At 37.7% G+C, this 26684-nt stretch overlaps 1 protein-coding gene across 2 annotated transcripts in view; it reads left to right on the top strand.

Annotated features, from left to right (window-relative positions):
- Positions 1-26008, top strand: part of GNB1 (G protein subunit beta 1) — a 30917-nt gene extending 4909 nt beyond the window's left edge. Inside the window, exons 2-13 of one of the 2 annotated variants that reach the window (XM_065650000.1) lie at positions 11054-11116; positions 12539-12590; positions 17849-17956; positions 18622-18660; positions 19013-19119; positions 19707-19770; positions 20487-20649; positions 21395-21461; positions 22465-22666; positions 23040-23256; positions 24348-24462; positions 24848-26008. In XM_065650000.1, the coding sequence (XP_065506072.1) occupies positions 17900-17956; positions 18622-18660; positions 19013-19119; positions 19707-19770; positions 20487-20649; positions 21395-21461; positions 22465-22666; positions 23040-23256; positions 24348-24454 (1023 nt within the window). In that variant the 5' untranslated portion in view covers positions 11054-11116; positions 12539-12590; positions 17849-17899 and the 3' untranslated portion in view covers positions 24455-24462; positions 24848-26008. Of the gene's footprint in view, positions 1-11053; positions 11117-12538; positions 12591-17848; positions 17957-18621; positions 18661-19012; positions 19120-19706; positions 19771-20486; positions 20650-21394; positions 21462-22464; positions 22667-23039; positions 23257-24347; positions 24463-24844 lie in introns of both variants that reach the window. The other variant, XM_065649999.1, reaches the window with a different exon arrangement.
- Positions 26009-26684: the final 676 nt, after the last annotated feature.

The raw sequence follows: 26684 nt of genomic DNA, 5'->3' as shown, positions 1-26684 counted from the left end.
GTGTGCATGGATTTGTTTTTCACCAAACAGAAATGCATGCAGAATCCATAGATACTTGAGCCAACTGGTAGTTCAGCAGAACATTAAGAGGTTTTTAAGAGCTTTGAGCTGGCTATGAACAGGACCTTTACTTGAGATGCCAAAATAATCAATGTAAATTACCCTGGAAGCTTCCTAGTAAAAAAATATGGACGCTCCAAAATAGGTTTTGAAGCAGAATACTGCATTTTTATTAAAGCACTAGAAGACTTCTAAGTAGAGAGAAAGGAGATGACGAGCCTTTGAGTAAAAATACACATTTAAAAGTATTTTTGGGAACATAAAGATCAGACATTCTTGGCCTGTGTTTTTAACAGCCGACCTTCTAAAATGTGTTCTTTACAATTAATGCCTTGTAAGACCATATTAATTCACATTAAATGCATGTCTCCACTGTATTTATTAGAGTGCTATAGAATGTGTTATAATTTGTTAGTCTGTTGAAAGATGATGAAATATTTCTGCTTGTCTGGAAGACTGCAGTTGGAACCTGGAGTGTGCTGGGTACGGGGGGTAAAGTTTGCCTTCCCCAGGAGATTCTTAGACATGCAGGAATCTTCTTTCCTCAACCCAGCTGGGGAGTAATGACATGACAATATTCATACATGCCATCTGGAAACAGCTACGATGCTTGCTATGTATATCTTACGTTGAGTGTTACTGGGGATGCTCTAATTAGATGCCTACATGATAATTTGTATGTGTAAGTAAAAAAAAAAAATTATTATATATTTTTTGGAATATCATGAAAGTGCGATTTGTAGAGAGACCTGGAAATCATAACTTTAAATTCTGTCCAGGGTTTTCAGCACTGGTCCGAGCACTCAATTGGTTCTCAAAATTTTAAAGTGGCAGAAAATAAGGATCCAATACAAAATGTTACATGTTGATCTGGTTCTTGACATTTAAGTTCAATTGAGAGAGGAGAATGACATGACACAGGAATCTATAGGTTAATGTCAAGATCTCTGAGATTTCTTACTGACTTGAATACTTGGGTGGACTTGTTTTAAAATTATTTTTCTAAATATTTTTTGGCCTAAAAATTTTTGAAAAAAATCCTATTTTTGTCCCTTGTCACAGACATATGAAGAGAAGAGCTAAATACTTTTTATTTGGTGGGACTGAAGGGTTAAAATTTGATCTTTCTGTGTTGTGTCTCTTTTGGAATCCTAATAATGGATGAGTGAAAATGAGGCTGAAGACTTGAAGAAGGTTTTCTGAGGGAGCTTAAAGGAGACAAGGCATAAGGTAGCTCTGGAATTGATGGTGGTAAAGACAGCCTAAGTCCTCAAATTGTTTTCATAGACAGTATTTAGAACTTGATGTGGGGAAAATTTAGTAGCAGATAATAAAGTGAAGGGAGAGTGATTAAAAATTGACTTGCCATTTTAATATGAAATGTAGTTCATTTCTTTAAGCAGTTTGCATGAAGCTGCCTCATTAAAAATATGTATTTTTAAGTAGAATTTCAACCTGTCAAATCACTGCAATTTCTAAAGGTTCTATGTGTAGAAAAGAAGTGCTTTCTGTATGTTATAAGAATTAATTGAATTGTAGATAGATAAGTTGGTTTTTTTTCTGTGTGTTCCTTCACTGGTCTGAGGAAGGTTTGCCTACAATTTCTTGCCAGTTATGCTTATTATGTTTTTCTCAGAATATTTCTGTCTTCTTGAAAACTGCTGTAAAGCCTGCCAGCACTCCCGAAAAAAGAAAATATTAATTATCTGTAATTAAATGGATTAGATATTTTTTGGTAGCTTTATGTAAGGCAATCCTATATTACAAACTATATAAAGATTATTTTCAACTCTTTTTTTTCCCCCCTTAGCAAAGAGGGGGGGGAAAAAAGTAAAACCAAAATACTTCTCTCTGGAAACTCCTGCGTGCCATGTATCCAAGTATATTTTACCAGCTCAGGTGTAAGTGATGATTTTTCTCCTCCTTGTCACAAAATCAAACTGTATTGAATATGGGAGACTAAATAAGAAATTTGGCAAGGCTTTTTTCAGAAATGCAAACACCCACAAAGTTGACATCACTGTCAGGAAAGCAATGTCCTACTCCTGTGCCTCGTTTGTTCTTCTGTTACTGTAGGCTTAATTAAAGAGCTGATGCCAGTTATTTTCTTTTTTTGTGACAAAGAAAAAGAGTTTCTGCTTAAGTATTGCAGGTGAGCTGTTAATTCTGTACATCTTTATTTTCTTAGTGCTTTTCTGGCCTTCTTGCCTATCTTGGGCTAGATTTAGGGAACCATCTTAAATCTGTTCTGTAACATATGCTTTGTGTTCATCCTGACATCTTAGGATTTATTGAAATCTATCAATGGAGGCTATCTTAAATTATTTGCAAAACCATGAAGTTATTTGACAAGCTGAGTGGGTTTTGTTTTCTTTTTGTGAAATGTTGAAACAAATTTCCAACACTGCTCTGACAGTAGAATTTTTAATTGTGCACTTCGAAATTGCAGTTTAACTTCCATGGAAACTGAAATACGCGTGCCTTGTGTTAATGGTGTGTGCTTTACTGTAAGGACTTTCTCGTTGCGACATCTGTGGTAACACAGGGTATATTTTACTAGACATCTTTTGCTGTTGAGCTGACACATGTTTTTGGGCCTTGCAACCACTGCCTGGGGTGGTGCCGCCCTTTTGTCTTTGGTGGGGAATGTGGCTTTCTTCTGGAATTACACAAATTGAACTGGCTGGTATACTCTCTTTTAAAACCAGAACATCTTGTGTTCAGTCCGTCTGTTTGGACTTTTGTGGGTATTTGAGGGATTTACTGAAATAATTGAGGGATAGGAGGTGGCTTGAAGCTCCAAGGTTAAAAGCATAAAGATGATATGAATGCGCCTTTGTTGTTGCAGAGATATTAAGAATTAATGCTTAGTTACCTTCAGTAGTGAAATTTGAGTTATAACTGCATAATATAAAACTTAGTGTATATTTTGTTTGCAGTAAATGAATAGTGCTCACCAAAGCAGGCCTGCGCGTGCTTCAGGATGCGGAGAAGAAATCTGTTTATGGTCCTCATGGATTTTTTCTGTTGAGTTCCCAAAACTCTTTTCTTCCCATCACCTAACAAATGTGTTTGGAGGGTGGTATGGTGGTTTTTTTCTGCTTGTCTAGAAAAACAAAGTAGATGTGATAGTCTGAAACCTTTGGTACTCAAAATAAGATTCTACCATACTAATTAAAGAGCTCCCTTTGTTGGAACATATGCTTGATATTCCTGTTGCACATTCTTTGTGAGGTACTGAAGATACACAGCTGTCTGTTTAACAAAGGCGTTGTCTGTACAAAGATCAAGAACGGTTCGCTTGGTGCTTATGGCAATTTAGTTGTGCTTCAGGTTACTAAGTCCTGGATTTCAGTACAAGTTGTCAGATATTATCTGGTTAGTGCCTGAAAACTTACTGTAGAAGTTAATATACCAAGTTGGTATGTTGTCTACTGAAGTTAGTGTGATTTCTGTCTTAGAAACAAACTCAAAACCACCCTCCTCTCAAAAACCTGCAGTTCTGCACAATAGTGTCCAGAAGCTCCAGATAGACATGAAGCAGTGCTGGTAGAAAGAGGAGAAGAGAATCGGTGCAGAACCTTAAGATTTACAGATTTCGACTAATCTTACTGTCTTCTGGCTTTGTTAAACAGACTTTGCTTTTTTGACTTCACTTTGCATGTTGTGTTTGTGTGTTGTGTGGTTTTTTCCTAACGTAGATTGGATTGTCTTCTGATTTCAGTTTTTCTTAGTTCCCACCCTAGCTCCTAACCCTGGTAGTACTTGACTTGTTTTCTGTTTTTCATCTTTTCATCTTTATTTTGATCACCTAACCAGATGCATGCTATCTACAGGAATACAACTACTTACAGACTAATGCCAGAAGTTTTAAGAGGGTCAATGCAGTACTATGGAAAGAAGAACATGGAAGAGTGAAAGCAAGTATTTCCTGTTGTACCTTTGTGCTTTCTCTTGCGATACTGTGTCCCTGGCTTGTACTTGAGGTTTACCTTTGATATCAGCGTTAAGCATTGTTGCATTGTCTGTTCCCAAACACCACTTCTGGATTCAAGGTCTCCTGTGTTACTCTACTTTTCAGTCTGTCAACCTTGCTTTTCTTGTTCCTGTTCTTCTGTACCTTAACTGATTTTGTATCAACAGTACATATCAAAGTAGAGCAATTACTGGGAGCAATCAATGAGCTACTAGGGGCTATAAATTATTGCTATCAAAACTAATGGAACTGCTTGCATGTTGAGTAAAGTTGGGTTGTGTTGGTTGCAGGGCTAGACAACAAAGTATTGCTCAGTCTATTTGGGGTAAAAAGATAGAGAAGTCATGCCATATTTTAATTTCTAGAGAGTATTCTTTTATCAGCTATATGCATATAATATGTTTTGTTGATTTTTAAGGTCCACTGAAATACTTCTTATCTTCAGAGTGGTGTTGGAAAGCAGTTATTTCATGGTGTAGCTTAACTTCTTTCTAACAGTGCTCTGTTAATCTCTTACTCAAGATCAGTGTGCTGTTTGAACACTTAAATTCTTATTTCAATGAAATAAATTTATTAATTAGGTTGTCTTGTCTTGATCCATATGGCAAAGAACAATTCAAGTTTGATAGAATATAAGTTATCTTGCTGCTTCTGGAAACATAATGTATTTTTCATTAGTGTTTTGAGGTTCTTTGTGCGGTGAGATGTGAGTATCTCAATTGAAGTCTGTGCCTACGTGCATGGATGAGGGGGATGCTTTTCAGAAGCAAAGTTGTCCGTGAGAGACAGCCTTATATCTGTAAATGTCTCCCTTAGCTCAAGAATAAGGCTGTGTTGATTTGATGATTGGATATTTCTTCTAATTTTAAATGGCTTGACTGTCAAGGATGTAAAAAATAGTATTGCTAAATGAAGCATTCTGAAAGTTAGTTGTACTTTTAAAAGGGTGTAAATAGGAAGCAGCTAATTCTACTTTGACTCTGACTCTTTACTAGCTGGCATGTGTAGAATGAAATGGATGATTCAGCTTCTGATAAAATAGTTGAGCTGAAATTTATGGAAATACAAAATACAATAATAGGAATTTTTATTTTCTCTCTTTATGCATGCACAGAGTCTTACTGATTATTTTTTTTAATTAGTATTTTTCACATCTAATTTTGCTATTTTTGTTTCTGTTTTTTGTATTATAAATAAGTGATCACATAGCCCATTTCCTCCTCTAATATAATAAATACTGTAGTGAATATCTAAATAATGTACCTACTGATGTCACTGTAATGGTAATATCTGAAACAACACATGATTTTTAACAAGGTTGAGAAGATCGTACCAATACAGGTGTGTTGGCAAATAGATCTGAGAGAAATATCCTTCAGGCTTTTGGAGGATTCGTGGTGTTCTCTTACATTTCAACCCTCAGTCAGTGGCAGCTGATGGACCTAATGGATTTGATTGCAACCTTGAGGATTTGGGTAGCAGGAGGCGGTGTAATCACTGACCTCTGAGCCAGGTTTGGCATCTGGCCGTTCATTTGCTCCCTCAGCACCTCCTGTCCGTGATCCGGGAGAGCTGGAGCAGAACATCGTCATGACAGACAAACACATCAATCTTCACGAGGACTTACTGAACATAGTTAAATTACGGAAAATGAACTGAAGACCTACTGGAAAATGGATATACTCAGAAGTGACTTTTAAAAACCAATAATTGGAGACTTCATGAGCACCAACAAAAATTATGTTTCTTAGTAGGACTGCAAGTTACTATAGGCACGTTCTTAAATTGTGGATTACAAACTTGTTTCGATACCTGAATAAATGTGTTTATAATGTTGACTTCTACTAAAAAGAAACAAGTACAAGTATTTAGGTGTGTAACGTGTTTTCATTTGCTATATTATGATTCTGTCACTGATTTATCACACCGGGATGATGTGTAAACTAGTCCTACAGCAGCATGCTGCCATTTCTGGCTTCTAGGAGAAAAGGTACTGTTCACAGCTTGCATTCTGAACCTGTCATTTAGAGATGCAGCTGATCTAGATGGGACATTACACATTTTCTGAACAGATAATATCCTGATACTGTGGCATTACTTTAGGTCCTCTGAAGAAGAAATAATGGAATTTTAAAAAATTATTATTATTTTGTCCAACTGCTCTGCAAACACATTGCTGTTAACGTTTCAGGTGCCAGGCAACCTCGCTGTATCTGACTGATTTGTGTTACAGGTTTACCCTTGTTTTTTTTTCCTCTTTTGCATCCTTAACACTTCTCAGTCCAAACTATGATATTCTCATTATGAGCAGCTGCCCTGATAGCTCCTGCTATGCAAAGTGCTGTTTGGATCCACCAATATTTGGTTATATATTCTTTGTAGCTACTTCTCTGTTCATAGCAATATTAATATTTCTAAATAGTGAGAAATATGGTGTGTTTCAGTATTAAAGTAGGACTGGCTGTCCCTGTTGTGCATGTGCTCTACCCTGTTTAGGTGAACAGAGATTCTGGCCGATTTACAAATGAAGTGGAAATGGCAGTAAAAACTGGAGGTAAATGCTAAAGGAGTTGACGCACTGAAAGGTGACAGTTGAATTAAGAAACAACTGCTCAGTTATTGAGAGGCTCTGCAGATAGAAGCATCTAGTGATAAATGCTTAGTCATTTCTGTGTTGGTTAATTAATAGTAATATATTCTCCTTCAATGCTGCCTGGGTTTTATTTTTCAGTCTGAAGGAAGACATCTAGTAGTATGTGACAACAAAATTGCTTGGTTTTGGATCAGGGGATACTTTAAGTGACAGTTTTCAGTAACTAGAAATTTGTGCACAATCAGGTTTTAAGTTTTCCTGACTTACTGTGGTTTGGGCGTGGGTGTTTTTTAGTTGTACGATCAGGAAGGAATAGCCCAAACTGTCACTGTCCAGTTTGATAAAATTGATGTGGTTTATCCATAGATGCGTTCCTCTTCAGAAGGATTAATTGCATGTAGATAATTTTGAACAAAGGAATAAGACCCTGAATATTGGCTTTTGACTTTCTTAATAAATTTTTGTTGAAAACTGATACTAAATACCAGTGATCTTTGTTCTTAAAATAAGTTACCTTCCTGTGCCCGCCACTTACCAGGAAGTAATAGAATGCTCTTAAATGTGAATTTCTTTCAGAGCAAGGCAGAAAAGATATAGTTAGAAAATCTCTTAACTTGGGTCACTAAAGCGGCAACAGTTATTAATATTTGTGAACTGCTTCAAAGATCTCCTAATAACGCTCTTTTTAAAAAGTGTGATTTTAAGCACTTGGCTTCAGGCATCTGTTAAACTTGTAACAATCAGTACTTTTTTTACATAAATTCTCTGCCGTACATAGAATTAAGATTTTTTTTTTTAATTATGCACATAGCTTGCAGATGCATTTAGAAAGGATTAATGAATGACCTGTTACAGTCCAGATTTTTATGCTTAAATATTGCATCAGTATCTTTTTTTTTTTCAATGCGGGTCATGGGATTAGCATCAGGAAATGTGAGTATTTTGGCAGCACAGGGATGCCGTCTTCCATGGAGACAGCTTGAGTTTGCTCACTGGTGGTAGCAGATGATGACGGGCCACTTCACTCCAGAGCTGGTCATTGCGAGCGTGTGTCCCTGCTGTGATCTTAGGCATTGTTGTTGGCTGATTAGTATTCTGTTTTGAGAAAGTAGTAGGCTATCCAAAAGGTTTATTTTCAAATACTTTCAAATACTCACATAGGGAGTGAGGAGTCCTTAGATCTTAGAAAATCTAGGCATGCAGGCGAGAGCTGAGGAGTTTGGTGACTTTCAGTAGATGTTGTGTTGCTTTATGTGGTAATAACATCTGGCAAATTGAGGAATATGCACATAGAAGTTAACTCTTTTGTAAATTGAACTATATGTAATAATGAATATTTGTGAAATCAGTTGGTTCAATTACAGATGTTTTTTAGCTAGTGTAATTATTATTTTGTACTTGCACACTGTATTGAAAATGGAAGTCTGTTAGCTCTTTAACCAGCTAGTGTAACTGTTGCACAATGAGCATTAACAGTTATCGATCTGATATTCACTGGTTTTGTGTGTACTTCACACTAATATGTGGAAAAATGTCTACTGAGCACAGTAACTGCTTCAGCTGGAAACTTGGCAATTCTTCAACGCAAGAAGCAGCCAATACCTCCCACAGAAATGGTCCAGCCATGCTCGCCTTTGACTACACAAGTGTTTTCAGTAAGTCTTTGAAGGAGTTGTACAATCCAGCGTTGTCCCTACCAGGGTAATCTGTTTTGCAAACCTGTTAGTAAGGTATTGCTTGCTTTTCAAAGCTTATGTGCTTGGAAATTATAGACGTAGTAGATGATTCCCAGAAAGAAGACATCAAGTAAATAAGAAGGGACTGTATCCATTCACTGGAGCATATTTAGATTTATGAATTTGTAATTATTATTTTATACGTCTGTAGTCCGTCCTTCAAAGCTGCTCTTGTAGGAGATGAAAGCAAAGCCTAGGCTTGCTAGCATACAGATCTGTGCTCACCAAAACAGACTGAGCTAGAATTAACTCTTGGCGAAGCACATACACATGCAGATATCAAAATGTCCTTCAAGTTTCCAGCTGTCTGATAGAACTGTTTCTGTTGATAGTCAGGATCAAGCCATCATACTGAGGATAGGTTGTTTTTTGTATACAGAACAGTCTTGAAGCATAGCTTTGTATTTCAGACTTCTAATTACTGTTGCCTGGTGGCATAAGTGGAATTTCATGTTGTTGGCAGTGATTTGGAAAGGTCATGTAATCTATTGGGCATCAAGGTACTTTTCTGTGATAATAATCAGCTATGTAGACTGTAAGAAATAATTTTAATAAACTAACTTGTGATTCGCAGTTTCACAGATTATCTCTACCGTGTATTTGGTACATTATAGCAGTGATAAGTGTTGGGTACCTGAAGAGAAGCGTGTGCATGTTGAATTAGCAAGCGCCTGCCCGCAGCAGCTGGCCTTGCTGGGCATGGGACATGTCCCATTCACATGGAACATAGACCAGAGGAGCAAAGTAGCTTAATTTGAAATTGTTGCTTTACCTTAATAGTAATATTGATGCTTGCTAGTCAGTTTTCAGCGTGTGATCCTTGTGTTTGTGGTGTTGGGGTTTTCTTTGTTGCTTGTTTTTTTTTTCCCCAGTGAAATAATCTCTGAGTGCCTTGGATAAAACAACCTTCTGTGCCAGTCTTGCAGGAAGATGTGTTATGCAAGAAATTTTTAAAATTCAAGCGGTGTAATGGTCATGGAAACCAGTTTTTGCTAGCATTGACTGAGATGTGTTGATAAAGCCAATTAAAATGCATGCCGATACAGAAGACTGCACACAGTGCTAAAACCCCCCTCGGAACCTTCTTCAGGCTGAACATGTTTCTCGGCCTCTCCTCGTATGAGATGCTCCATTAATCACCTTCAAGGCCTTTTGCTGGACTCTCTCCAGTAGCCCCATGTCTTTCCTGTACTGGGGAGCCCAGAACTGGACACAGTGCTCCAGACTGGAGGGAAGGATGACCTCGACCTCCTGGCAATGCTCTTCCCAATGCAGCGCTGGATGCCGTTGGCCATCTTTGGCATGAGGGAGCATTGGTGGCTCGTGTTGAGCTTGCAGTCAGCTGGGACCCCCAAAACATGAAGTGATGTGCGTCTCTTGGGGCTGGTTTGGGGTGGGATCCCTCCTGCAGCTGTGCTGGAGGTGTCTGTGCTCTGTCCGTGTCCCTACGGCAGGAGTGGTTGCTTGTGGATCCTGGGCAAACCTTGTCCCAGGGGCCGAGCCGAACCCTCAGGGGCTGGTGTCTCCTTTGACGTGCCACGTCCTGATGCAAGGCCAGGCACAGGGGACCTGATTATGTGTTTTAAGAGGCTGGAATGCTTTTGCTGCAGTTCAAATATTGGCCTTTGGCATCTAGTTAAGGTATGTGTAAAGCGGTCTTAAGAAGGCGTGCAGGTGGAATTAACATCCAGAATGTTCGGGGTTTAAGTTTCTCATTGAATCCATAGTTTGAGAAGAAAAACATGTTTATGCAGCTTATGGCTTGGGAGAGGGCTACAGTGAATGTATTTAATCTTCTTAAGAAGTTGCTTGATTTCAGAGGGTTGTTCAGATTTGCTATGATGTTAAAGAAAAATACTTTTGAGTGCTTTCAGTACTCTCCTAAGTCCCTTTTATTCCTTTATTCTCTCTTCTTCTCTGCTTTCCCCCGCCTTGTGAAAAAAAGCTGTAGTCTCTTCTGCAGAAGAATTTTCTTTGTGGGAAGACTTGTGTTCTTTGCCCAGGAATGATGATGCTTTTGTCTTCTGGAGTGACTCTTGTTTTTTAGTCTGAACCGCTGTGCTGCTTGACTTGGAGCAGAAGGCTGTGGGAACGTGGGGACTCTGGGCAGCCCAACCGTGTGCAGGGCTGGCTGACCTCCAGGTGCTTTGGTGTCATGGTTTAACCACTTAAACCATGCCTGAAGTGTTTTGTGGTACTTCTTGTTCTCTTCTGTTTTAGAAGCCCCAGTTCTTGATGTTGAGAACCTCAGATTCTCGGCTAAGCCAGGGTTACAAGGGCTGGTTAAGGTGGAGCATATGAGCTTGTTACAAGAACTCTTTTGGTTGCTGAACCAGTGCTATGGTGCAGTGAATGAGTTGGCCTGTCATTTTCATGTTCCTTTTACCAGGCTACATTTTGGCTAAAAATGGAAGCTTGTGGCAATGCAGATCTTTTTTCTTAAGCAGCTCGTCTACTTTTGTTCTTAAATGAGCTCCATCTTTACTGTAGAACTGAAAATATCTCACTTGCCAGGATTGCATTCTGCAAGCATCTCAGAATGCCTTCATACGTAACTGAAAACTTAACCTGGTTTGAAAAATAAACTAAACTTTATTCAAAAAGTTTGCTGTTATGCTTCCTTATTCTTCTTGCAGGCTGGTTAAAATAGCTTTTTTGTTTTATTTTTGTTTTTCTTTTTTTTTGCAGAAGGCATATGAAATCTGCAACACCTCTCCTGCATTAATGAGGGTGCAGCACAGGACAATAATGGTGTGTGTTTTGGCCTTTGCTATTGTGTATTCTGTGTGCTGTTAGTGTTCCAGCGTAATTTTACTTGTTTACATTTCAGGTAATTCCTTCAGAATTTCATTAGATTTCATTACCTCTGCAGTGTGGGCAAATTTTTCTGTGAAGAATTCTGAAAGTCGAATGGAGTTGATCTTTTTTTCAGAGCTTAAAATGATCATGTCATGTGTTTGTCTTGGGGGGATGGAGTTTGGCCTGTGTGAGTTACTGTTTTATGTCTAAAAGCGTGTTCTGGCAGTAAAAAATAAAACTGCTTACACTATGATGGTTTTGTAATCACAATATTAAACTATTCATCTGTAAATGAGCTTGGATGAGGATGACCCATATCCTAAGTAGCTTAAGCTCCATACCAGACAATGAAGTGGTTTGTAAATTTTCCAACTAATAGTGAACTGTAAAATCAGAAAGATGTGTTACATATAAGCATTTCAGTTTAAACTGCATGAAGTTGTAGGCTCGCTTTCTGATTTAAGATTATTTTTCTTCAGTACCTTCTTGCTTTGTGCTTAGAATAACCTTCCAGTGTCCTGACGCAGCAGCTTTGAAGCTGTAGCCCCAGGTGTCCCTTGACATCACCCATGGCCCTTGTCTTGCTGTGTGACAGAGACAGGTCGCAGGTGCTTCGAATGTATAAGCGGTTTTCAATGTTTCAAACCTTGGGGTGAACTATAATTATTACTGCGTGCTGCCAGAGGAAGAGATGTTCTGAAATTTCTCACGTGGAATTTTTTCACCTTACTACAAAGCCAGTTTGTATGTTAAATCATTACAGTCTTCTGGACTGCAAGTGTGTGCGTTACTTAATGTGTCAATTTTTACTTTTTTACTTTTTAGTACCTTTAGGGATTAGAAATCAAGAAGTGTTGGGCTCTCACTTGAGCTCATTAGTAGGAGGTTTATGTAACTTCTTTTGATAAAATAGATATCTTGGTATTTAACTGTGCTTAGAAAGCAAGCATACCTCAGGAACAGTATTGAGTAGAAATAATTTCAGTGCTTTGAAAATGCAGATTTTGGAGGGGGCACTTTGTAGTGCAGTGAAACTTAGTCTTGTATGAGTGAGAAAATGCTTTGCTGCAATCCTAAACTCTCTAATAGTATGGACCTCTGTATCACTAGGGTAGGAGACTTAATGATCTAAGGATTGCAAGAGTTTTCTTGGAAAAAGAATGTTAACAGCTTCTTGGCATGAGCAAGTCTTTTGGTTATGTTAGTGTTATTAAAGCAATGCCCGTTTCCTTCATGAAGACAAGCTGGCTCTTTAAGTTAGCTAACAAAAATAGTTTGTGCTTTGACAGTACTTTAATTTCTGCTAGATTTGTTAAGAAATTGGTGTTATTTATTGATAATTGTACTAATACTGTGTGGTTTTTTTTTCCCCAGAATTTACATGTTTGACAGCAGAAGTTGGCTTTCTACTGTAGCGAGAGAAAATGTAAGTAGAGAAATAAGGTAATTTCTTTTTTCTAGTGCTTGAGAAACTCATACTATTTTTAAGAAGTGGCTATCTTCAGGTTTTTAGCTGTTAGTCTGTGCAAGACTAAAGTACCTGTTTTCTACTTTATGTCAACAGGAAGGATTTTAAAATGGCCAGGAAACCTGCTAAATAATAGATGTTAGTGCCTGCCTTCTTTCAGAAACCGAACTGGGAAAGCAGAGGGAGACCACAGATGACACTGTTTCATCTCAGTGGGGCAGGGAACTGTAATAAATAAAATGATGAGAACAGTTATTCTCTCATGAATGAAAAATTACTTATCCGCCATGTTTGACAAAAGAAGGCCAAATTTCTTTTGAGCAAAGTGGCTCTTGTCAGAATGTTCTATTCAGTGTGTCAGTATTATTTAAACAGAACCCAAAAGTTTCAGAGTTTATATTCTGTGTAATCATTAGCATCACTAATATTCTTGGAACTGTGAAACCTTCGTTCCCTTCCAGACTATAACTTCAAATGTTTCTGCCTCTTGTGGAGCCTCTTAGTCTGTGAGGAACATTCCTGGTTAGCCATGTGTTGTGTAGAAAGTATTTCCTTAGTTAAATTTGTTACTTTCAATTACTAGATATTTACCAGTCTCTCAAAAGCAAACAGCAAACCAGCCCTGTCTCTGACAGTGAGCACAGTGTTCCCAGTGTGGACAAACCATTGCTTTTACTCCCTAACATTACGATATTTTCAGTATTTTCTGTCCTATTTTCTATATAAACTTTGGTCTAACTAGTGCTGTGTATTAAAGCAATGTCTTAGAGCTCTTCAGTGTGTGTTCTACAGGTTGGGTTTTCTCCCTTCAAATAAGGTTTGTATCACAGAAGCTTGTGTGACTCTGTACATTTCTTATGTTGTGTTCCTGTGTACCTCTTCAGTGATTTCTAACTTGTAAAATTATCTATACCTTTTCCTGGTGATCACTGTATCTGGAGATGTGTGTACTTAAGGATTAGAAGGCACCCCTGAATTTTTGTCTTCTCTTTTGGATCATGTAAATGGGAGCGAGAACACCTCAAATTTGTTCCACAAGCAATTCTGATCTTTCTTACTGTTTTTTCTATTGAATATCGTTTAAATAGGAGTCACGTATACTTCTGATTAAATAACAAATACCCCTTCAGCTTTTCAAAGCCAACATGATGTCAAAACATTGGACCTAACTATGGGTTGTGTATAATTCCTTTGTCATTGTGAAAAGGTACAAGCTGCAGTGCATGTCGCTAATAGGATTTATGGTATCTAATAGATTAGCATGGCTTCGTTTAATCGGATGACCTGCTATGAGACTGTCTGGTAGGCATAACACAAACTCCTTATTTAGGCTGTAAAGTTTTGACTCTGTTTCTGCAAATGATTTATTTCACTTCTGGCCGTTTCCCACACATTGGAGTGATGTGTATTAGCAGGAAAGATGTTGAGGGAACAAATATCAGGCAGCCTGTTCATTTTGGAGAAAGGTGACTTGGCTAACCTTGTTATGAAATTACTCTACTTGGGTAATACCTTAGAAATTTAAACGCTCTGTGTTACCAGATTTTGCATCAACAGTGGCTTGGTGGGATTAGTTTACTTTTTGATAGTGGTAATGTGTAGTAAAAATACCTTGAAGCAAGCAAAGTTTGGCCATCAGGGGACAGAAGTTCTAAGTATTTGTCTTAATGATAGCTGTGATTTCAAATCTGCATTCTCTTCTGTAGGTCTTTAGAGATTATTCACAGGACAGGCTATATAGGTGAGGGTGGAAGACTTCATCCTTTTCTATTCTTTTTTTTAATAGGAATAGTGTAAGAAAATGAAATAATGAAGTGTTTAGTGAGCATTGTCTCATTGCTGTTACCAGGTAGTTTTAGAGAGGAATTGGATTTAACCCAAGAATGTATGTTTGGATGAGCTGTGTTTAATTCTTCCCATTTCTCTTATAATGTAAGCAAGTGTTGGTCAACATAAAAATGTGATGATATTAATGATACCTTGGTTTCAGTAACTGGACTTAATTGGATAAACAGCTTGAGCCCTAGAAAGGACATTATAATTGTAACAATGCAGTGAGTGCATTGGAGTTCTTCTTTTGCCTTTGAATTGTTTTGTTACTGTTTTCTGAGCAGTGAGCTTTCCCTTTAAATTAGAGTTATTATACTGGGATCTGATACTGTATCTCCATTTGCAGGAAGTATGTGGAAGTTTTCTTGATTTCGTAAGGCTTTCTGTTCAGTTCAAAGATTCTGTGCAGTTGTTCAACATATAAGGGACATATAACCTATATGGACATATAACTTTCCTCTTACAAAGGAATAGAGCTCACATAGCTTAGAGAAAAACAAAACCAGAAGTTGTTACTTTGAAATGAGTGCCGTGATAAATCCTTTTGACATAGCTGAATTGTGAAGTTTTATTGTATATAAGTAATAAATTATGTGAAGTCAGTACTTGATTTTCCCATGTGGAAAACAGGAACAAAGTGACTCTTCTATGGGTAACTTGTAAGGAGAGATTAGAGACTTGGGTCATTTGGAGTGTGAAGAAAAGTAAACTACCTTGCAAGGACGGGTATTGTTGTCCCCAGCAAGAGGAGCATTATCTACCAGGTATCCTTGTCAACAAGATTATGGGGAATTAGGCTTAGGGCAGAGACACTTAAGCACTTCAGCCTCTGGAAAGGTCTTGAGTGAGTTCAGCCAAGCGAATGTGTTATTCTCGAGAAGCCTGTCTTCCAGAACACAGGCACGTATTAAAAAGAGAGTGAGGTAAGCATGAGTTCGGCTGCTACCTATTTCTTCATGGTGATAAGTTGGAAAAAAAGGAGTGTGGAGCTTGAGTAGTACCTTTTTGCATAAGGCTTGCTTGATTTAGAAATTTAGTCACTTCTTTCAAAACCCCAGAAATAGAAGCATCATCCTTCTCAAGCTTACAGTTCCTCCTAGAAGCTTTCTCTTAAAGTGGGGTTAAATGCCTTTAGAACATGCTGAGAAGCCAAAGATCTTATTTCATGGTATTCAATTGTGCAAGTTTGAGATGAGCATAGATCATATATTGAACAGTCTCTGCTTGTTACTTCTGTGTCGGTAATATTAATAAATCTGTATGAAAAATTCCCATGTATCAAGAGTGAGTATAGATAAAAATGTTTTCCCATGTTTTCCTGACCTTATCTGTTGTTCTTGCTCTTTTAAAGACGTGGGTTTTTTTTTTTTTGAAAATGCTTGATACTAGTGAGCTCTGCTGGTTTACAGTGTAGATGAAAAATAGACAAGAGGATTGCCTAAGACTGAGTGTAAAAGAAATTGAGGAATAGCCAAGTCGGTTGTCTGGTTGTCCCATAAATTTTAGAGTCTGCTTCAGAGAACTCCTACATTTTAATGCCCTTGGCTTCATTAGGATTTTTGTTTCCTGAGTGAGTTCAGTCATGTTGGCAGGAATTGGAACTTCCTGTTGATGTTGAAACAACAAAGACTACAAAGGGAATGTGGAAATCTGGTTTAAACAATTTCTTTGGATGTGGTCAGAAATGCAGCTCAGAGTTTGTAGTTGCTTGGAATGCACAAGGGCTGACTTGTAACTCTGAAAGTGTATCTGACTTCAAGATATGAATTAATTATATGGATGTATGATATTACAGATGGGAAAGACATCAAGAGTTGTGTGCATTCAGCTGCTAATTGTCACACAGCTAATAATAATCCAGCATAAAAGTACGGTGTTCAGTTTCTTTGAAGTGAAATTTCTCAATATGACTTTTTTCCCCAGGATTAGTGTTCATCTCCTTAGGCCTCTTCCTGTTCCATACAAACAAGTTTTCAATTTAAATGCTGGAGAATTCTATTGCACGGTGCACAAATTCTGGCAGAAATAAATTGGCACTATTTAAAGCTGTATATTACAGGAGAACATATCTACTTTGACATTAGATTATTCATCCTATTATGTTTTTAAATAAAGCTGCACATAAATCTCGAATGTAGCTACCTGTAATTCTGCAGCTGGAATTCTGGTGTCCTAAATCTTTATCTTAATCCCGTCATTGAGTTGCTGTAACCTTGAACAGAATGCCTAAGTTTTGGATCGTAACTTTGTTCTCTGAAATAGGAATGATGCCATCTCCAAGTTCTTTGTCCTCTGCCCGGAGAGGCTGGTATTTGCTTAGTGGGAAATGGGCTTAGATATTAACTAAAATTCCTTCTCTGAATCCAAAAATATTTTAGAAGAGAGTATAAATTTGTAAATGATGATATGACAAGACCTGACATCTGTTCCTTGAGCTCCTTGGTTTGGAATGCTAGCTGCTGTGGAGAGAGCTCTCAGATAAGCCTGGTTATGTGAGATAGCAATAGTGAGGGAATGTTAAAGTCTTAATAACTCTTTTGAAACTTCTTTCAGCAGTGATGTTTGCTCTACTGCTTTAATTTTCCTTCACAGTATGTTTTCTGTAACTGTGCCTCAATAAAAGTTTGGAAGTTATCCTCATCTTTCTCCTTGGGAAGGGCTTTACAAAAAAAACCAAACCTCACATGCTTGCAAAGATAAATAAGCTGATTAAATCTTAACAGAATAATATCTGAAGCTGCTAGCAAAGCATTTGCTTTATTTAATAGCAAAGAGTCAATTCTGGCTAATAAAATGTTCCAAAACCATGTTACTAGTGTTTATAAAAATAGTCTTAGAGAGGGAAAATTTCCATTGGTAGTTTCTCAAACTCCTCCCTTCAACCTAACAGTCAAAAATACTAATTTTATTCTGATAACATGTTAATGTTAACCCATTCAGGAAATCTCAGGGAGACATTTTATTTTAGCAATTAAAAACCCGAACAGTGTGTGTGAGTGATCTCCTTTTATCCAGATATCAGAACAACATTTCTCATACTGGCTGTCATGTCTAGCATTAGTGTTATTTGCTGGTTCACTCTTTATACCAAACCGAATCAGAAAAACACTAATAAAAAAAGAAAGGCAAAAAAGAGGCCTGGAGGGAAGGAATAAGTCCAAGTTATATTGTTCCTACCAGGGCTTGAAAAAGCTAAGCACGTTCATGTGTGGTGGCACCGTATTCTGAAGATATTTCAGAGAAATATTTTCACCTGTATTCCAGTACTTATAAACCAATCTGCCTTTTTCTCAAGTGATTTTTGAGATGATTGAAAAGACTTGTCTGCTCTAGTAATTTCAAGCGATGACTTCTACTAATTCTCACTATTATCACCCATCTTTCAGCTTTCTGGTTGTTTCGGAGGTGGCAGTGAAGCACACCTTTAGCACAGGAAAATGAGTGAGCTTGACCAGTTACGCCAGGAGGCCGAGCAACTGAAAAACCAAATCAGAGTACGTATTGTACCAGTGGATCTTGAAACCACAGTACAGATGGTCATCTGTGTGCCTTGAGGACAACGGGGGTGGACAGCAATGATGCATTAAGTTAAATGTTTTCACAATGTCAAAGTTAATGTGGATATTTAGAAAGGCCAAGCACATGTAACTGCCTTAGGACGTTACTTTTTTGTCTTTAATATTGCTTAGAAAATAATAGTTAAAGAAATAATGCACAAAACGGATTAGATGAAAATGAACGTTTACTGACATTTTTCTGAGCCAAATCTTGACCAATGTTAAGCAACCCCCTGCTCAAAATAAGGTCAGTGATCAGGTTATTCAGGGCTTTGTCCAGTTAGGCCTTGAAAACCTCCAAGGATGGAGGCTGCACAGCCTGTCGGGACAAGCCGTTCCCTTGCTTGGCTGTCTTTGTGCTGAAAATTGTGTCACCTTTCTCTCAAAGGAAGAAGAAAATTTTCAAGTTAAATGCTCAATATGCTCAATGTATTTTAATAGCAGACAGCATATTATATTGATGCTGCAATTAGGATGGGTCTTCTCTGGATGACAAACAAATGCTTTCTGAACCTTGTTCTGAGAGTGCTTGATCAACTTGACAAAACAGAGATAAAGAAACATACAGAACTTCTGAATTCTTGCACTTTCTTCTGTTGCAGGATGCTAGGAAAGCATGCGCGGATGCCACCCTGGCTCAGGTAAGCATTTGAGAGTTTAACATGAATTATGAAAATTTGTCTCCTTTATGAAAAGAAAATATGGTGTAATTCCATGAAAGGAGTTTAATGTGAGGGAAGCATTCTTATCTGTTCATCTGAGTCCTCAGCTGCATTGATAGCCTTTGAAAAGAAGCAGAGATCTTTCCTCAAATGTGCTTGCAAAAGAATTTTGTAACATGGAGACATGAGAACTATGCAGACATTATCCATAAAATAAACTTACAAACTTCGGTCTGCACTGGAAAGCTCATTGAAATGTAATTGCGTATGATGTGTTACTTCTGGAGCTATGAAGCGCAAAATTCTGTGCATGACACCATTCCTATTGCAGATCACAGCCAATATCGACCCAGTGGGGAGAATTCAAATGCGCACTAGAAGAACACTCCGGGGACACCTGGCAAAAATTTATGCAATGCACTGGGGGACTGATTCCAGGTGGGTGCTCATGATACAAAATCACATCACTTGGCTTCACTGTTCTTTGGAAAGTTGCGTGCACAGGACTCTCATTCTTCCTGTTCCTACCAGAAGGAACCACTAATTCCTAGAGGATTTGGGCAACCAGGAGTATGCCATTGTATTGCAGTGCTGACAGTTCAGGGGTGTTGGGTATATTATAACTTAAATTTATCTTTTTAGAAAAAGGAAAACGTACTGATAGTGTAGATTCCCAAATTTGATGAATCTGAAGCCTGTGTGTAGAACACAGAAGCACTGATTCTGTGCAAGTTTTGTCCCTCAGTTTTCAACATTGAGATGTTAGTTACATGGCTGCAAATTTTTCTGAAGTCAGAATGCGTTAATGTGTAGGTGTTCCCTCACATATTTCTGTAATATTTAGCATTGAAATTGAGTACTTGCAAAATTACTTTTGTAGTCCTAATAATTGAGTTTGGTAATGTGGCACTGTACTAAAGGGGTTTCAAGTACCTTGGCCTTGGTAGTGGAGACAAATGTCATCCGGAAGATGTTCGTTCTTGTCTTCCTGCAATGATCATGTTTACCTCCTGTTTCCTCTCTAGGCTTCTAGTTAGTGCCTCCCAGGATGGCAAACTTATAATTTGGGACAGCTATACTACAAACAAGGTAAGACTAACAGATATGTGCTGTGTAACTCAATTGTAAATACAAAGGAAGGTAATATTACCTGTCATGATTTTGGATGCATCACTTTCATAGTGCAAAGACCAAATTTTGATTTCTCCAAAACAATAAAGTCTGCATTTAAAGAATATAGCAGTCTTAAGTGCATTGTGTATGGAAATGTGCACCAAAATGTGAAACAATAAAATATTTCATCTTAGAGAATGTTTTGATTTGTTTTGATACTGCAGATAAATTTGATCGACAGAGAGCAAGAAGTAATTAGGATGTCGCAAAAAGAACCGTCAGAGATTTAGGCATAGCCATAGTAATTTGGTGCCTGCAAGTTAAGTATTGAACGACCTGACATATAATGGGTCATGACTTTCTAGCTCCAATCACATCATGCAGTTCAGGGTTACTTTTACTTTCATATGACAGTGATTGTTTTTTCCTGTTTATGGTTACTGTTAGCAGGGCTAGCAACAAGTCACGTTGCCTCTGAGTTAGGTTGACAGGAGCATGGAACTGGCTTTTTTTTAAGTTTAGCTTCAATAAAGTTCTTTGAGCACAATGACAAAGAAATAGGAGGCAGCTATTTAAATATGAAGCTTGATTGCTTGCAGTGGATTTCCAAAGAGGGATTTAAATGGCAATGAAAGTCCTTGTTCATCAATCAGTTGTTTTGTAGATGAAATACACTAATGTATCGCTTTCAGGTGCATGCTATTCCCCTGCGTTCATCTTGGGTCATGACTTGTGCATATGCTCCTTCTGGAAATTATGTGGCTTGTGGTGGTCTTGATAACATCTGTTCCATTTATAACTTGAAAACTCGTGAAGGGAATGTACGTGTCAGCCGTGAGCTAGCTGGTCACACAGGTGAGTGCCTGTTCAGAATTATCTAAGCATGTGGTGAAGACTTTAACAAAAAAAATCTTTTAACTATGATTTCCTAATTAAAAAGATATATTTTGTTGTGCAACTCTGTTTCTCAGTGGGAGGACCTTAGCTGCATACTGCCTGTTTTTAAATGGTTTTTTCTCCCTCCATTTAAAAAACTTTTTTAAGGATGATACTCTTTGAACAAAAGAAGCTGAGGTCATAAGCATTTGTTGCTCCTGGCTGCAGTGATGTGCAAATCCACTTTCTAAGAGAGTTTGGTGTTTACCAAGTTTGGTGCAGGGTTACCTGAACTTCTCTCCAGCTTGGCCAGTGGATTCCACACTTTTGCCGCACTACTCCTTCTTCCTCCTCCTCTCCTCACTCACTACCAAAAAAAAAATTAGTAAGGTATTTCCAAAACAGCATCGACCCCGTTTGATGAAGCTGCTTAAGTTTGTTTTCTTCTGTTACAGACATCTGTCTAGGTTGACTTGCTGTGCTACCAGTGTCTCACTGTGCTAGTGTAGTGGTTGCATTGGGCATGGACTGTAAAGAGCCAAAATAGATTTTGTCCAAAATGTTGGAGGTTCCTATATAAAAATTGTCCGTGTTTGTATTTCAGGCTTATGTAGTTGTTCTTGCTTCATCTTCAGGAGAGGAGGAAGCAACAAATAAGCAGGGCAGTGTGCAATGTGAAGGGTAATCTCTGGTTTTATTCGTCAGCTCTTTCTTTTGTTTTCAGGATACTTGTCGTGCTGTCGTTTCTTGGATGATAATCAAATTGTTACCAGCTCTGGCGACACCACTTGGTAAGCAGTAAAATTTTGACATGATTGTTAGTAATGACTTTTTGCAGCTATCCTCCATTATTGAAGGAAATGTTCTTTTTTGTAAACCTAATAGTTATCGAGAAGACTCAATGTGATTAAATGTTGTTCATATGTCACACTTTTACTAGTAATGAAAAACTTGGTCTTTCAAGTTTGTTAGCTTTGGCTGGTTAGTGATGCCCATGTTCTCAAGAGCCTGACCTCATTTTCTGTGTGAAGATGGTACGAGAGATTTTTTTTTTTTTTACTATAACTATTTGGCTTTCAGAAATAAGTGTATTAGGCTAATGCCTTTTCTCAAGGTTGTTTAGTATTCAGGACTTATTACTTAGAGTCATATTTGGATTTTTCTAATACAGAGTTTAGTTTATGTTGCTATTCAGAAGAGCTCCTAGAAAATATTCTGCGGTGACAGCAGATGGGTTTTTTGAGGAGAATGTAGGTGTATGTCTTAATAAATACCAGCTTCTGAACAAAAAAAGACCTCGGTCTTTTTTCATAGATTTTTCTATCATATCTGATTCTTAAAAGCATTACAGCTCTCCCAAGCAGCAGTTCTTATAGAAAAGGGTATCTAATAAATACCTGTCCTACACGGCATCAGTCTCTTCGAATGCCTATCTATTAGTTCGCTGATTCTGAGCAGCTATTAAATATATACCTTTTTTTGTAATACAAAAATGTTTCAAAATGTGTGGTGATAGTCTTATTAAAAACTAACCAAACAAGAATTGGTAAAATGATACTCTTTATAAGAGGCTACAGCTGCCTCAGGAGTTATTGTAGTAACTCTACAGCTGTCTGGATAACAATTTGTCCTCGACATCCCTTCAGTTCAGCCAGTTCAGTATTCGTTAACACTTTATGAAGTTTTACTTTTTAGCTGTTTAATAAATGTACAGATTTAGACAAGAATTGCTGTCTAGACCTTCTAATGGAGCACAAATGTGTTGAATTTTGCCTTTTTAATTATTCTTTCAAGCGCTCTCTGGGACATAGAAACTGGTCAGCAGACAACTACATTTACTGGGCACACTGGAGATGTCATGAGTTTGTCTCTGGCACCTGACGCCCGGTGTTTTGTTTCTGGTGCCTGCGATGCCTCTGCCAAACTGTGGGATGTTAGAGAAGGAATGTGTCGGCAAACCTTCACTGGCCACGAGTCGGACATCAATGCCATCTGCGTATGTATCCGCTTAATGGAGGACGTGGGATTTCAATTTGTAGTTTTTTATTTCTCTCGTCTCACCTCATAAGCATGTACTGTATGATGTAGTATTATGGCGTATTTTCTTTAGTAGGTTTTGTAGCTGGGGAAAGTACATGAAATTTGTACCATTTCAAATCCACTGTGGTAAATAGAAACAGTAGGTGTTAAAATAGTGTTTCTTCACATGCTTTTAATTACTTCACTGTTTTTGCCAATATCCCAGTAGTGGAGAGGTGTATACTCTTTTTTGCTGCTTTGGGTTTCCACTTAGTCTGTACAAAATGGTATATTCAATGAGACAGAGGAATCAATTCTGAAATTGTGTCTTTTTTTTCCCCTCTCTCAAGTTCTTCCCAAATGGCAATGCGTTTGCCACAGGCTCGGATGATGCTACGTGCAGGCTTTTTGATCTTCGGGCTGATCAGGAACTTATGGTTTATTCACACGATAACATCATCTGTGGCATCACCTCTGTAGCATTTTCCAAGAGCGGCCGTCTCCTCCTAGCTGGTTATGATGACTTCAACTGCAACGTCTGGGACACGCTGAAAGCTGATAGAGCAGGTAAACGGTTTGGGGTTTAAATGTTCTAAACACAGCCTGACATATTGAATGTGTGAGTTGTCATTGCTCAGACCTGTTAGCAAGTCCTGTCTCAACTCTAAATCTCTGTGATAACCTGCTTTAGGATGACCAATGATGCAAGTAGATTAATGATTATTTAATTTCAGTTCTTTAAAATGAAAATTTTTATTAGAAAAAAGGAGAAAATTTATACATTAGGCCACAAATGTGTTCTTATTCTCATCAGAACAGAATGAGAACAAGGACTAACTCTGTTACCAAATGAATTTTTAAACATACTAGTTTTTGTAAGAACTGAGTTCATGTTCTGTATTGGAGAACAGTAAACGGAAGAGAAAAGCCCGAAATATGAATGAGGAGAGTCCTATGAGCAGTGTAAGTGATGTAGAAAGATTAATTTTAAGTCTGTCAAGAATATCTTAGCTCAGTGCTGTTAACTGGAAAGAACTTAATTAGATTTTCTTTTTACGTCCTTGAAACTGTTAAATTTAAGGGGACAGAGGAAAATGTTGGCTCTCTTAATTTTTCTGTTTAGTGTCTCGATTCTTTTTTTAATGGTATTCTAATTGAATCGTAGCAGACCTCCATATTGACAAATACATTATATGTAGGAGTTTGTCTTGTAAGTGCTTGCAAACATAGTAAGATAAAATTAGATGGAAAACGCTCTAGTGTTCATGACATAATTCAGCTTTTGATTTTACACATTAAACATTCGATATAATCTAACTGATCTTTATCATTACAGAGACGAAATACTGAGACCTACGTGCAATGCATGCTTATACTCTATTTATTGCTATGACATTGTCAGCAGAATTTGGGGGGCTGTGATTTCTTAACTCATGAGAAACCCATAAAGGTCATAATGTGGGGTATTGACAAGAAAAATTTTGGAGTAATGCATTTGCTATGCTTAAAAACCCAAAACCATCTAAAAATTCCAACCATGTTTGTTTAGGATTTTTGAATTTATAGGTTGACTAATCCAAACCCGTGTGCCTCAGTGTTCCTTGGACTAAAATATGAAATCAAAGTAACGTGATGTGTTTGTTCCGTGTTCCTTGTAGGTGTCCTGGCTGGTCACGATAACCGTGTCAGTTGCTTAGGGGTGACTGATGATGGGATGGCAGTGGCAACAGGATCATGGGACAGCTTCCTCAAGATCTGGAACTGAAGCAGTAGGTAGGTATCCAATTAATTAAGCTTGTCCTTGATTGGTATTCAGAATGCTTTTTTCCAGTGCTGTTTTACTGATACTGCAAGCTTGTAGTTCAAGCTTGTAGATCAGGAAAGTCACTGATGGGGGTGGGAAAAGGGTTTGTTTTTGTAGAAGGCTATTTGTTTAATGTATGCAGTTACATTGGTGTGATGAACTATTTTTGGCATACTTTATTTTCCGGGTAGGGATGACTGTACAGTCTTTTGAATCTGGGTTGGTAAATAAATGGCGTTCTTGCAAATGGGGAGATAACGGCTAAATGTATTGTGGGTAGCGAGAGCAAAGCTTGAAACTTGATTACAGTTGGTCGAAATGCAACTCTTAACAAATCTTTCTGTGTGTCAGAAGAGCGGCGGACTCCATGACTGGAAGAAGTTTCCAACGGTTGAAAATTAAAAATGATAGCATATCCAATCCAACCATACTAACTTGGACCCCCATCCTCCCCAACTTCAAAGGGCAAGATCTTTTCCGTTTCCTGTTGCTGAAATGAAGAGCACAATTACCTTTCCAAGAAGAATTTCTGTGTTGTAAGCAAAATGAAATTGTGCATTCCTTTTGGGACCATATTTTTTTTTGTCTTGAGAATTTAAAAATCAAACACTATCATAAAAGCATGACCAGAAAATAAACTTGAGCGTAATTGTGAAACAGTTAGCTTTCACTGTAGTTTCCAAGTTGAAGTTAAGGACTTTATCTCACACACTTGCAAATTTTAAAGTCATGTTTGTAGCAGGATTTTTTTCAAGTTTCCTTTTTAAATACATTTCTTTATGTATTTAATTGAGCAAAACAAGGGAGTCCTAGCCCAGAGCATCTGGGGGTTGTTAACGCTGTAAATTTAGTCCCTAATTTTTTTATTTTATTTTCTAGTATCACAGATAATTGTTGCACAAAACTTGGCATATATAGGATAATGTTAAGCAGTAAGGTAACCAAGCACATGCTGTAAAAGGTAATGAATGCTTGTTTAAAGAATCCTTTCACCTTTTATGGATAACAAATGCAATCCTTGGTCCCTCCTGCCCCCCTCTTTTTTCACCACACTGATTTTTTTAATCTGTTTTGGTTTCGTCCGCTCGGAAGGGCAGTTTATATATCCTAACACTATCCTATAAGTCTCAACAACCAGGAATCTCTGTTTTCAAAAGAGACCTATCCTACACTTGGGTATTGAGTCAATTCTTTGTGTATGAAATGATGTACAAATCAATGTTTTGAAAATAATGATCTTGAACTTTCTAAGTTAAACAAAAAAAAACCTTTTTTGATTGTTTGCCATATTGGGTGGGTTTACTCTTAGAATCGCATGCTGTAGAAATGCTAAAAAGTGCATATTGGACTAAGTCCTTAGATGTTTTTTCTTTGAAGAAATAACCTGTTTAAAAACTGTAACCATTGTCGCTGTATTCATTTATTGTTGCTACTCTGTGCATAAATCTATGAAGAACTCAAGTACAAAGCTATGCACGTTTTGGAGTAGCGTGATAAGTCACTTTTTTTTTTAAAGAAACAGCCTGTTCAAACAATCGCTGTCAAAGATTCTGGGGTGTGGGAGGAGGGAACCTAGACCATCTTCTTTATAAATCAGTTCCTCACAGCCAGTTCCTCTTGTAGGATGAGTCCTTTGCATCTGATCAGAGTCATTTTTGTAATGAGCAGGTTTTCCTGGCTTTCTTTTCAAATAAAATGTTAAAAGCAGCAGTGTTTGGACAGCAGATTGTTCTGTTAAACTTTCCTATCTTCTCACTGTATCCAGAAATGCTCCTTCCTAGCAGCAGTAGTAGCTTTTCTCCATTTTGTTTTTTCTGCAACATTCTGTACAAAAATGTGCTGTAATTGTGCGTTAGGCCTGGATTTGGCATAAAAGATGAATTCCCTCTTACTCTCTCTCATGAAACTACTCTGTAGAGCTTTCTCCACGCCCTGTATCCCTCTTCACCTTTTGTATTTAATTTTAAAGTCAGTGTACTTCAAGAAAGCTGGATGCAAGATAGATACTATATTAAAATGTAATGTTATTTAAGATGTAATAAAGCAGTTTGACATGAGTTTTGGCTGATCTGTTTTGCAGCTTATTGTTCAACCCACAAAATATCTTTTGGCAGGATCCGAGTTACGAAATAAACATCAGAGAAGTGTGTGCTGCCCCAAAACAAATTGTTCAGTATTTTAAATGGTTTGG

Source organism: Caloenas nicobarica, chromosome 22, assembly GCF_036013445.1.
Source record: "Caloenas nicobarica isolate bCalNic1 chromosome 22, bCalNic1.hap1, whole genome shotgun sequence".
NCBI classification, from domain to species: domain Eukaryota; kingdom Metazoa; phylum Chordata; class Aves; order Columbiformes; family Columbidae; genus Caloenas; species Caloenas nicobarica.
The sequence above is the reverse complement of the archived record's forward strand: the minus strand, read 5'-3'. Positions and strand labels throughout refer to the sequence as shown.